This window comes from Artemia sp. Qi Xiang Cuo, chromosome 8 (genome assembly GCF_049724085.1).
Source record: "Artemia sp. Qi Xiang Cuo chromosome 8, ASM4972408v1, whole genome shotgun sequence".
Taxonomy (NCBI): domain Eukaryota; kingdom Metazoa; phylum Arthropoda; class Branchiopoda; order Anostraca; family Artemiidae; genus Artemia; species Artemia sp. Qi Xiang Cuo.
In genome coordinates, this window is record NC_142801.1 from 53,076,261 (window position 1) to 53,090,178 (window position 13,918).

At 35.5% G+C, this 13,918-nt stretch overlaps 2 protein-coding genes across 2 annotated transcripts in view; one reads left to right on the top strand and one right to left on the bottom strand.

The window, feature by feature from the left end:
* Positions 1-13,484, bottom strand: part of LOC148949555 (neprilysin-2-like) — an 80,428-nt gene extending 66,944 nt beyond the window's left edge. The window contains exon 1 of the mRNA XM_089092725.1: positions 13,416-13,484. Coding sequence (XP_088948851.1) covers positions 13,416-13,484 — 69 coding nt within the window. The remainder of the gene's footprint in view (positions 1-13,415) is intronic.
* Positions 13,485-13,688: 204 nt separating this feature from the next.
* LOC148949556 (neprilysin-2-like) overlaps positions 13,689-13,918 on the top strand; it is a 30,126-nt gene continuing 29,896 nt past the window's right edge. Inside the window, exon 1 of the mRNA XM_089092726.1 lies at positions 13,689-13,833. Within this exon, the coding sequence (XP_088948852.1) occupies positions 13,746-13,833 (88 nt within the window). The 5' untranslated portion in view covers positions 13,689-13,745. The remainder of the gene's footprint in view (positions 13,834-13,918) is intronic.

Genomic DNA, 13,918 nt, shown 5'->3' on the forward strand with positions numbered 1-13,918 from the left:
TTTTACTTGATTATCGTCGTAAATTTATTCCTTGTCTTTCTTTCCATTTTTAAACCAATGTTATATTTACCTTTTGCATTATTACAGCCCACTATATATACATTCATATAAATTATGTATATACACACATGTTTGTTTAAATCAATACAGTTTGTCACTGATCAAAGAAAATTTATTTTCAATATATATATATATATATATATATATATATATATATATATATATATATATATATATATATATATATGTATATATATATATATATATATATATATATATATATATATATATATATATATATATATATATATATATATATATATATATATATATATATATATATATATATATATATATATATATATATATATATATATATATATATATATATATATATATATATATATATCGGCGCATACAAACAGCTACTCTCATTTGATCTGCCATCAGCGGTCCAATTACCCTGGAACACGTATTTTGGCAGAAACTTTCTCAAAATGCCTTTGAAACCAACTTGAGACTTCGAAACCTATTTTTAATTCCTAAAAACATCTAATAATAACATTACACTACAAACTACCGATTTTCATGTATGTATTGGAATAAATTAATTTAAAATTAGTTTCTTCAAAATTAGTGTTCCAACGTTGAAGCCAAGTTTCGCGTCCAAGAGAAATCTGACTTATCTACCCGTGAAAAGATCTGATGCCGCTTATGTTTATATCTGCAAAAACGATCTCTGGAGCACTCGCACCCCGGTCCGGGTTTTTATAATGGGTGAGATAGGGAATGATCATACTGCTAATTCTATAAACTGTGGTTTCATCTTAGCACGAGACAAGACAAAGACAAGTGACAGAATAGATGGGAAACATGTAATTTGGGCTATATATTTGGACATAGGGGGGGGGGGTGTAACTGTCGAAGTATTTGAACAGTTTGAAGTCAGAAAACAATTCCTTCTAGGTGTGACCACTAAAAAATTACAGAAGAAAAGCGAGGTATTTGGAAGTTTTGTTAACTAAAAAAAAAGAAGAAAAAAAGTCCCAGTATAAAGTAAATGTAATGTTTCATTTAAGTGTTTTTTCCAAGTGTTAAGTGGTCTTTTTTCAATGACCGATTTTCCAAGTATTAAGTACTATTATTAGGTTAATGTAGTGTTTCATTTAAGTGTTTTATGATGATCGCTGATCAAAGTTTATGCTAGTTGTGCCTTTCATTTATGTTATTTTACTATGTCCATGGCCGTATAGTTTAGCTTTAAAATACACTTCTCTATCAATCTATCTAATATGCAGAATAATTGTACCAAACACATTTTGTATGCAGACCCGCTATACTTTACCCCCCCCCCCCCAAACATGCAAATCTATAGCCCAAATTTGTTTCTAAGGTAACGGAAAAACTGGTTTGTTCTCGAATTTTAGTACCAAAATTCGTTCCCCCTACGGAAAAAAAACTCAAATAAAATTCTCGAACTTGGAAAGCCTTAATTTCCACGGGGGCAGGGGCGAATCTACAACATTTTCATGGGGGGGCAAAGAGGGGTCTACTTTCGGATATTCAAGGCGCATGGGCTATATAATAATTTGTTTTCCACATTACTGGGGGGGGCAACTGCCCCTCTTGCCTCTCCCAAACGACGCCCCTGCACGGGGGGTATTTTCCGAGGGGGATGTTTTCCGCAGGAGTATTTTCCACGGGGTTAATCGAAGGGGGGGGGGGTAAACGCCTAGAACCTTTAGCTCAACAATTACATTTTTCAAAATATATATTCGTGATTTTCTGGGCAACAACTGATTGTGCAGTAATTCAAATAGTGTATATTCATGTCCAATCACCTTTCTTTTTCAGTTTTTGAAAGTGCTTTAGCTACATGTAGGAGCATAAAATATATATTTTTTTAATATACGAGGGTGCTCATGAGTTTCTGGGCAATAAGTGATGGTGCAATAATTCAAAATAGTGTTCGTTCACGTACAAATACCTTTCTTTTTCAGTTTTGAAAGTGTTTTAGCTATTTATAGGAGCAGTGAATATTTTTTTTAATATACGAATATTTTCATGATTTTCTGTATATTGATTGTGCAATAATTCACAATGGGGTATTTTTACGTCCGAATATCTTTCTTTTTCTGTTTTCGAATTTTTCTTAGCTACATATAGGAGCATTGAATGCTTTTTTTTTATATACGAGTCGAGTAGGCTCACGATTTTCTGAACAACGATTGATTGTGCACTGCTCAAATTGGGGTATGTTTCCATCCAAATGTCTTTCTTTTCCAGTCCTGAACTTGTTTTAGCTACGTATAGGAGCAATGAAACTTTTTTTTTAATATACGAGAACGTCCATGATTGTCTGGGCAACAATTGAATTTAATAACTCAGACATCTTATTTCTTATTTTCCAGTGAAAGCAAGTAATGAAAAGCAGTTTAAGTGGGCTGGGCATGTCCTAAGACAGCTTACCTAAAGAATAGTCACCAAATTATGTTTAGACTACCTTATAAGAAATGAATTAAATTGTTTGTGAATCTTTTGGAAAGTGGTAAAAGTAAATGTCTTGAAAACTGCGTGGCTGTGATAATTAAAAGCACGATGTATGACATTTTGGTCAGAAATGAGTTGTGTATGCGTCGTGGGTAAAACCAGAACGAGGAATCAAATGGTGCAGAAGGGGATTATCTTATCTATAAGAAAAAGGTGACATACACCATAAAGTGGAACAACTTTGAATTCGCCCACAATATTCCAATTTAATTTATACCTCTGAAAAGAGCAAAAAACGTTGATTTACAACATGTTACTTTTAATCCCATTAGCCCATTTTAATCCCATTTTAATCCTTTTAATCATTTTAATCTCCTTTTAATCCCATTAGCCTCATCCTTCTGAGCAATCATGGCTGACAATTTTTTTTCCGTTTTTTGGCTCTCCTGAAAAGTTACAAAAATGGCATATGTTGTCCTTTTAATTATCACAGCCGTGCGGTGTTATGGAACTGTTCGTCAATGATCCGGTCTTAGGCGGCCCGGAGCTTGAATGAGCTTGTAGCATTAATTGCAGGGACGCACATATGCATAGGATGAAGCCTGTGTCAATTCCTGAAATTCAGTGATCATTGTAATCCCTTCCTCCCTATATTTGCCCTTTTAATCCCAAGCATGTGGTCATATTAGAAATTCACAGAAAAAAACAAGTGTTGTAGGCTACTTTTTCCTTGAAATCTTGGAAGTAATCGCCCGTGTTAAGTCGTGTTAATTACGAACTGTCTCTTTTTTCTTCTTATAATGATGTATTTATAGTAACTTCTTGGGCTTTTTGTTTATTATTCATATTTATTGCAAGCAGAAAAAGTGCTAAAATTAGTTTTTTCCTTCTCCTTAAAAGTTGATATTTTTCTCTTTACGCAGATACCAGGTGTGCACCAAGTATTACCACCTGTAGTATATTTGTACTATTTTTATTATTTTTTATTATACAAAAAAATTTCTTAGAAAAGTAGTCTCATATTGAAACCTAAGACAAGCAGAAATAAGGTGATTCAAACTCAAATTAAATAAAAAAAAACAAGTTTTTTTCAACTGAAAGTAAGGAGCAACATTAAGACTTAAAGCGAACAGGAATTATTATGTATATAAGAGGGTTCACCCCTTGTCAATACCTCGCTCTTTACGCTAAGTTCGAATTTTGTTCCAATTCTTTAAGAACGACGCCTGAATCACAAGAATGACCAGGCTTTAATTAGAACAAATAGCTCTTTTGAAATTACTAAAAAAAACTTCAGCGTAAAGAGCGAGGTACGTAATAATTTCTGTTCGTTCTAAGTCCTAATGCTACTCCTTACTTTCAGTTGAAAAAACTTGTTGTTTTTTTTTATTTCTGATCGTTTTTAAATAATTCTGGGAATTCGGCGCCCCTACAGGGAAAATTCCCTTCCCCCTTGACAAATCCCTCCATGGAAAGATCCTCCCACGTAACCTTCTCCCCCGATCTCCCCCCACTAGAAAAAATCCTTCCTGAAAACGTCGGTATACTTCCCAACTACAAACAATAAATGTAAATAGTGGGTGAAGTTCATGACTTGCAATCCTTCCCCCGTAGACTGTTGGGAAATAAGTCATCCTTAAAGGCACAGTTATAAGATTTATCTACCATATTGAAGAAAATGGATATCTCAAAGATTCTGATCGGGTGACTTTGGGAAAAAAATTAGCGTTGGAGGGGGTCTAGTTACCCTCCAATTCTTTGTTCACTTAAAAAGGGCAATAGAACTTTTAATTTCCGTTTGAATGATCCCTCTATTCTAGGATCACTGGGTTGATACGATCACCCCTGAGAAGAAAAACAAATAAACACGTATCCGTGATCTTTCTTCTGGCCAAAAAAAAAAAAAATTACAAAATTCCACATTTTTGCAGATAGGAGTTTGAAACCTCTATGGCAGGGTTCTCTGATACGTTGAATCTGATGGTGTGATTTTCATTAGGATTCTTTGACTTTTAGGGGTGTTTTCCCCTTTTTTCGAAAATAAGGCAAATATTCCCTGGTAACTTTTAATAGGTAAAACTCAACTTGATGAAACTTATATATTTGAAATCAGCATACAAATCCGATTCTTTTGGTGTATCCATCGTATCAAAATTCCGCTTTTTAGAGTTTCGGTTACTAGTGAGCTGGGTCGCTCCTTACTTACAGTTAGTTACCAGGAACTGTTTGAAACGAACAAAAGTTTCTATCAATGGATAAACGAAACCCAAAACGAACAGAAATTACTATCGATGGATGAATAAAACCTAAAACGAATAAAATTAGATACAACAATTGCACCAAACTTAAAGATAATGGATGCTGCTACAGATCCATAAATGATTCCTAAAATGGACATAAATTGAAATGAATAATCATGTGAAGATTAAAACGAACAGAAATTGCCGCGAACAAGAGCATAGCTTCTGCCCTCTAAGCTTTCCAAAGACCAGGGCATTATTTGCGCTTGCCTGAAAGCAACCTCTATTTCGAGCAGTGTGGTTTTGTATTTGTAATAACATCAACAGCAACAAAGTGACAGGATTTTAAGCTGTAACTATGCTAGTTGGGTTGATAGATATTACGTGAAACATTTTTTCCTTTTACAACTTTGCCGTCGTGGACTATTAGAAAAAAAAGGTACTTACACGTTATAGCGACCACACTTTGTTCTTGAACTATATGAAGCTGGTTTTTTGCGTAGGCTTGGAGATAATCAGATTAGCATAAGCGAGATAAAATCCATGCAGGTAAATTTTAATTAAATATTTAATATATAGAGATGTTTAGGTTAGGTATTTAATATAATGCGTTCTGGGGGGGGGGGGGCTGCTTTCCATAATTCTCTGTTGTAGTTCTCACAATGTTGTTACTATAGTATAATTTTTCGTCATATTTTGGTACATTTCGTTAGGATTAACCTAACTTCTCTTCTTGAGTGGGGTCGCTATAACACGTAAGCCGACATTCACAGTATTCAGCGAAAAGCCGACCATGATGTATCACAGGGTGTTAATGGGGGGGGGTCGCAATTTTTAATACTACATTTTTTGTATTTTCATTGAAAAATACTCTTTTTGGTCTTTTTCACTGAAAAACAAAGTTGCCTCCCCCTAGATCTTGAAAAATACTTTTAACCTCCATCCCTCACTTTATCGTGAAATGGCGCTATTAATCTGCCAATTTGGGGTCTTGAGAAAAGAATATACGGTAGTTCAATAGTCTCTAGGCCTATTAATGTTACTATACAGTGGCAAATCTTTTATCACTGCTGCAAATAAAACATAGATTAATGTTGAATAGTTTGAAACATAGATTAAATTAATCAAAACCAACTAAAGTCGGAACTTGGAGTTCTGGGAGAGATTGAAGGATATAGCCTAACGCTTAAAGAATTTTGCCTGGTGTCCAATTGCTGTATTTTGACAATGTCCTGTTAGATGACTGAAGCACAAGTGTGAGATAAAAACTAATCACCATCGAAACAAGCTTAAAAAACAGAATAACCTTCTAGGCTAGCCTATCTCGTAAAAAATTTCGGTACTAGTGCATTAGATGGGCCTTTAAAAGGAAACCAGTCACGAAAAACCCGCCAGACACGGGTGAATTCAAGAGACCGCTAAAGAGTAATGCAATGCTAAGCGTGATGTTCATTGCGTTTACGATATTTAAACTGTGTTTTTTTGGGGTAGGGGGGAAGGTACCTAGGTTAGGTTAAGTATTTGATATATGCTACGCTTTACCCCTCACCCCTTCCCCCCTAATGTGCAAATATATAGCCCAAATTTGTTTCTAAACTATTATATATTCATTCTATTTTATTTTATTAGCATTAACCAAACCTTACTTTTTAGAAAGGCCATATAATTCACCAGTACCGAAATTTCTATAAAACAAACAACAATTCTGCAAACCGTTTTAGAAAATATTTGCAGCGAGGATTCTTTATCAATATCTATAGCGTAGCCTTGGCCATGTTTTACGGATAAAGAATGACAGATTGCCAAATTTTGTGCTATCTGGGGTCAAGCAAAAAGCTGGTTGTCCCTGAACGGGGTGGGAATAGGTTGTGATGAAGGATTTAAAAGAAGCTAGAACTTAATGGGAGGGGGTAAAGAGTGAAGCTTTAAGTAGATACACATAGAAAAGGAGCGGGTGCAGATGTGTTGCAGTGAGTTGTTAGTAGTAGCAGCAGTAGTAGTAGAAGCTGGTCATCCTGTTTTTTTTGCATTATCAATGTTTAATATTGCACTTTAATCTCTACAGCAATGGTAGATGACAATTTTTTTGTTAGCTGAATAAAGCGCAAATTTCAGCTGATATTTTTTATTAGGACGCCGGAAAAATTGCTTAAATAAAAACTCGACAAACAAATGCTTGGTAAGCCCCTGAAAGCGTTTGCAACAGTATTATTGACAAAAATAATATATAACTACTAAAAGGTCACTCTGGAGTTTCTTACTTCCATATCAGACATGTAGGCTTTGTGTCTATCCCTCCCCAAAACCACCAGATGTTTTACAATTGTCCGTATGTTTTCGCCTTTATAGCCCATTTTTGATGTTCTAAATGTTCATCCTTTGACTTTTTGGCTTTTATTTGCATACTAAACAAAAATATAAACTATTACAGGTATAAATCAGAGCTAGGGAATAATTAAAATTTTGCTAACGCGTAACGAATCCCCGTCCCTTTTCAGATTAAATTCCGCCTATGCAACTCCCACCTGTGAAGAATTTTTCGCAGAATGCAGAGCCACATTATTATTATTAGTCACACTGGTAAATGAAAAGTTACAATGCTTTCATATCGGCCAAGTTTCACTGATTGCACTGTTTTAAATAATGTCCCAAAGAATATAAACATGTATCTAGTTGTTGGATTATTTTTAGATAACCAATCAAAGCCCGTTTTACATTCTTGCGTTAAGTAGCATAATTCTATGGAATGCCAATGCGAGCGAAACTGCTGCTAAGCAGATTTGGATATAGACTAATTTAAACATTGAGAGAGAGAGAGAAATTTATTATCATAGGCGGCGCAATAGTGCTGCCTAAGTAAAGAACGATATGGGCACAATGTATTATTTATTTTTGGTTCTTGGTCTTAGACCAGGGCACTTCGTATCGAAGGAGTTGTCATAGAAACTTCGAAGAGAGCTCATTCGATTGGAAATTGGAGTGGCTTGTGCCCTTTTTAATAGTCGAAAATGATTGGAAGGCAACTAACAAGTCTTTCACGGCCATCATTTTCTGAAACACATCCCATCAAAGTTCTGAGACAACCATCTTGTTGAGCGTAGTTGATTTCCAGATAAAAAATATTTTTCTGAGGAAGACCCTCCCCGAAAGCCCTCAGGGCAAGGGTTGTAAGTTATGCCCTGAGTGCATATAAGGTTTTTATAGAAAACTTTGTCGTAGAAACTTCAAAAGGGCTCATTCGATAGGAAATTCAAAGGGCTAGTGCCCTTTTCGAAAGTCGAAAGTGATTGGAGGGCAACTAATCCCCTTCTCACGCCCACCTATTCCCCAAACACATACAATTAAAATTTTGAGAAAGACATTTTGTTCAACGCAGTTGCAAGTTCTGGAAATTAGGTCTTTGAGGATGACAACCCCCCCCCCACAGCCCTCATGGCAAGGGTTGTAAGTTATCCCCTGGGTGCATATAGGGCTTTTTATAGAAAACCTTGTCGTAGAAACTTCAAAAAGGGCTCATTTGATTGGAAATTGAAATGGCTAGTGCCCTTCTTAATAGTCGAAAGTGATTGGAGAGCAACTAACCCCCCTCTCATGCCCACCTTTCCCCCAAACACGTCCAATCAAAATTTTGAGATATCCATTTTGTTTCAAGTAGTTGAAATGTCCGGAAATTATGTCTAAGAGGATGACACCCCCCCCCCCACAGCCCTCCGGGTAAGGGTTGTTTTATGCCTTGGGGGCATATAAGGTTTTTATTGAAAGTTTGGTCGTAGAAACATGAAAAAGGGCTCATTCGATTAGAAATTCAAAGGACTTGCACCCTTTTTAATAGTCGAAAGTGATTTGAGGGCAAATAACCCCATTCTCACGCCCACTTTCTCTCCAAACACATCCAATCAAAATTTTTAGATAGCCATTTTGATCCACGCAGTTAAAAGTTTTAGAAATTAGGTCTTTGAGGATGATTAGGTCTCAGATGAAATTAGGTCTCAGAGCCCTCGGGGCAAGGGTTTTAAGTAATTCCCGGGGGGCGTATAAGGTTTTTATAGATAGTGATGTTGTAGAAACTTCAAAAACGGCTCATTCGATTGGAAATTAGATGGGCTTGTACCCTTTTTAATAGTCGTCACATCCACCATTTCCCAAAACACATCCAATCAAAATTTTGAGATAACCATTTTGTTCGACTTAGTTAAAAAGTCTGGAAATTATGTTTTTGAGGATGAGACTCCCCCCACAGTCCTCAGGGCAAGTGTTGTAAGTTTTGCCCTGGGTGCATATAAGTTTTTTTTTTATAGAAAGCGTTGTCGTAGAAACTTCAAAAAGGAATCATTCGATTGAAAATTGAAACGGCTAGTGCCCTTTTTAATAGTTGGAAGTGATTGGATGGTAAGTAATCCCTCTCTCACGCCCACCATTTCCCTAAACACATCCAATCAAAATTTTTAGATAGCCATTTTGTTCAACGTAGTTGAAAGGTCCGGAAATTATGTCTTTGAGGATGACAACCCCCACACAGCTCTCATGTCAAGGGTTGTAAGTTATGCCTTGCGGCATTTAAGGTTTTTATAGAAAGCGTTGTCGTAGAAACTTCAAAAAGGGATCATTCGATTGGTAATTGAAAGGACTAGTGGTCTTTTTAATAGTCAAGTGATTGGAGGGCAACTAACCCCCCTCTGACGCCCACCATTTTCCTAAACACATCCAGTCAAAATTTTGAGATAGCAATTTTCTACAGTTGAAAGTTCTGGAAATTTGGTCTTTGAGGATGACAAACCCCCCCCCCCAGCCCTCAGGGAAAGGGTTGTAAGTTATGCCCTGGCGTATATAAGGTTTTTATTGAAAGCTTTGTCGTAGAAACTTCAAAAGGGGTCATTCGATTGGAAATTGAAAGGGTTAGTGCCTTTTTTAATAGTTGAAAGTAATTGAAGAGCAACGAACGCCCCTTTCACGCCCATTATTTCCCCGAACACATCCACTCAAAATTTTGAGATAGCCATTTTGTTTAACGTAGTCGAAAGTTCTGGAAATTAGGTATTTGAGGATGGTAACCGCATCACAGCCCTTAGGGCAAGGGTTGCAATTTACGTCCTGGGGTCATTTAAGGTGTTTATAGAAAGCGTTGTAGTAGACACTCAAAAAGGGCTCATTCGATTGGAAATTGAAAGGGCTAGTGTCCTTTTTAATAGTCGAAAGCGATTGAAAGGCTTGACATTTTTATAGTAAAGATCGATGTGGGTACGATGTATTATTATTTTTTTCTTTTTTTTTGTTTAGACCAGGGCACTTCGCATCGAAAGAGTTGTCTTAGGAACTCCGAAAAGGGCTCATTTGATTGAAAATAGAAAGTGCTAATGCCCTTTTTAATAGTCGAAAGTGATTGGAGGACAATCAGTCTCCCTCCAACGCCCACCCTCCCATTTCGCCATTATTTTTAAAGACTAAATTTTGCCTTAAGATTAAATCAAAATTCACTGTGTTAATGCTAATTCCCAATAAGGCATCTCAGCAGTATCCCAAGAACGACTGAGGGTAGAGGGTATTATGTTCAAACTTTCGGGGCCACTTCTGCTCTCAGAATTAACCAAATCAAAATAGCGTAAGTGTATCCAAGTTTTAAAAAAAAGTAAATAGATTTTTTTTGCGAATGGTATCCAGTTTTCTATTTCAGGTCAACTAGAGGAGGAATGAAACTAAATTAAACACTACTATTTGTGTCCAGATTTTTAAAAGGGTGTATGTTGTTAAAAATTGCTGAAAATTTTTCTCCAGCATACAAATAGCAGGCCAAACTATAAAGTCTTAAAAAAACGAAGAGATTTAAAGTATTATTCTCTTTTTCCCTGAAAAGACTATGTCAATATAAAACGAATAGAAATTAATCAAAAAACTTTTTCCACAAAATAAGTTTCTCAAAGAAAAGTAAAGAACTTCATTTAACAAAAAAGGAGCCAAAATAAAATCAAATAATCTACCAAGCGTGAAACTACCACAAATCAGCATCGATAAATAAATGAAACCCAAAACGAACAGAAATTACAATAAATAACCGAGTCAAACTCAAAACGAGCAGAAATTAACCTGAGTAGGGCTCAAAACCCCTATGCCTTCGCAAAGCTAGAATATAGTTCGCACTTTACTGAAAAAAAAAACACAAATGAATTTGCATTGTCAGTTTAATATACATATACTCATATTTAGTTATCAAAATGTTAATATTATTTGATTTATTAAAGTTATAAAACTAAAAACATTTAAATTTTTTCAGTAAAGTGCAAATTATGTTCTGGCCTTGGGAAGGCATAGGGGTTTTGAGCCCAATTTATGCTAATTTCTGCTCGTTTTGAGTTTGACTTGGCTATTCATTGTAATTTCTGTTCGTTTTGGGTTTCATTTATTTATCGATGCTGATTTGGGGTAGTTTCACGCTTGTAGATTATTTGATTTTATATTTGCTCATTTTTTGTTGAATGGAGTTCTTTACTTTACTTTGAAAAACTTATTTTATGGGAAAAGTTTTTTTAATTAAAAAGAGACAAACAACAACTACAATTTAACAGCCATCCCCGAGATGTCCGAAAGGCACTGACGGATCCAGGGGGGTCGGGAGACCCCGACCCCCGAGACTTTTTGGCGCCCTCTTATCCTTTTTTCTTTTTTACTTTTTTTAGAATAAATTTGTCAGATGGGTCAATTATTGGCACCTTTGTCAAATTCCCCTCCACCCAAGATTTTGCTCATTGGCGCCCTTGTCACATTGGGCCTCTCCCAAGATTTTGCTCTAGATCCGCCCCTGCCGAAGGGGGGTGGCAAAGATACATTAAAGGCTAAAACAAGAAAAAAAAAGTTCACAAAATACTTGATAATCAGTACCACAAACCTGGTTACAAAACAATTTCAACAATTGTACTTTTCTATTCATATCTCAAGAGTCCGTATTTATTTATTTGTTTACTTAATGACAGGGGAATGATAGAAAACTCTGTGGCAGAAGCTAAAACACAAAAAAAGATGGGAGAATATTTGCGTGGCATAATGTTATAAAACTGCTTATTTTGGCATAGAATATCTACGACAATTTCTAGGTAGATTGTCTTACCGAAATTTCAAAAATCCAGGCTGAAATCAGTTGTTCTTCTACGCCTGGGCAGGGGGAGCAGCAACCCCCCCCCCCCACAGTTTTTCCGATATCTGACATTAAACTCCTTTTATTTATATTTTTCACTCCTATTGAGGTACCTTGCCCCCTCCCCCCAAATAATGAGGCGTGAAACCGCTACTTGCTGAAGTTTGATTCCCCCAAAACTAGTTATGAGTCTAAAACTAGTAGCTACTATGAACTCTGCCATAGAAATAACTATAGAAAATTAATCGTTTCAGTGATTAAAGCTAAAACTAAAATTGTATATTTATTTCTTATTCCAGAGAGGCAAAACTAAAAATGAAACTATCTAAGAAAGGTAGGCTACCCGAAATTGTTTCCTTTTATGATATACTGGGTTATATTTCAGTAGCGTTCTACAGAAACGTATAAGTGACATCTGTAGTGAAAATGTGCTATTATTTTTTTTATGTCTATAATTTCATGGTGATAAAAGTTATTATCCTAAAATCTTCGATTGGAATTTGATTCTTAAGCTTCCTTTCTGAACTGAAAAGTCACTTCCCAACTTCAAATTAAATTGATTTGGTTACTGTCAAAAAATTCAAATAACAACATCAGTCGTCTTTCAGATTTCTTGCTCAAAACTAGATTTTTAGTTTATTTGTTTGTCATGGGTTCACATGCGATTTTTCATTTGAAACAAGGATAATTTGGCCAGAAACGCAATCGCGTCCGTTTTCTTTTTTTATGAAATGGGTCCAAATTTTTGAATCATCATTGATTTGAATCAATTGATTTGAATCAATTTTTGAATCATCGTTAAAGTTCGTGAATCTGAGCTTCTTCAATAAAACAAAGACGTATAAGTTATTTCTGAAATATTCTCTCTTGAACAAAATGGATATTGAAATATTGATTTTGAAAGTAAGAAACTGTCCAATTTCGTGCTACAGAGCTCAAAACGGCCGCAAGAATAGGGTACTGATTATAACTAGGAACCCCAATTTGTAGGCAGGGGATGGGTCAATTGCTCCCCTTCACTTTTGTGAATTTGCGCCACTGTTCAAGAAAGAACGGGATAAAATCTGACAAGAAGTTGAAGATAAAATTAAGCACATCTATAGACTATTCTGAAATCAGCCCCTTTATATACACCAATATACTATCTTCAAGTCAAGCCCTTATATATATATATATATATATATATATATATATATATATATATATATATATATATATATATATATATATATATGTAAACTTTTGAAGCAGATTTTGGAAAGTTTGTGCCAGTTTCTATTATTTACCTGGATGAAACTAGTGCAGTCTGGGTGTTTCCACCCTTTCCTTTTCTAGAATTTAGAAGCGCCATTTTGCTTTTTTAAGATCCTCGTTACTTCAATCTGGACAAGAATTTTAGTTTAGTTTGAACCCACACTAAGTTTCAAATCCGGTTTATTTTATGCGATATTTTTCAAAAAATCGTATCTGTTTGAACCTATAGGGTGAAAAAAGAATAGTTCTGGAATGAAATTACATAAATTTAACTTGGTCAATTTTGCTGAACGCCGCTAATTTACCAATTGTCTACCATAGATCTTCCGGGAAACATTGAGCCATTCAAACGGGAGTGCATTTACTGGTTTCATTTTGAGACCGCCCCCCACCCACCTTTAAAATCAGGAGCCCCCTGGTTCCTCCAAAATATCGGCTATGCGCACCAATGGTAATTTGAACATATTGTGTCTGTTTATGTTATGACGAAGAAAAGTACTATTTCATATTTCTAAAGAGATAGATTTTCAATTCATTATGTTTTCAAGAATTTGTTTTTAAAGTTGAAATACAATTATAGGAGACCGTGGTGGAAGCCAGTGACGAGCACAGAGAAATTGTTATCACTTCTTGCCATGGCTGCTGTTTGTGTTGCAATTGCACTTGCGATTAGTCTAGCAGCTGTACTCTCCAACTCGACAAACTCACCACAATTTATTGATGGTAAGGCTTCATAATTTTCTTTCCCTTTATCTAACTGTCAATTTATCCATACATTCACCAAGAGTTTTATTATTTCTATATTTCT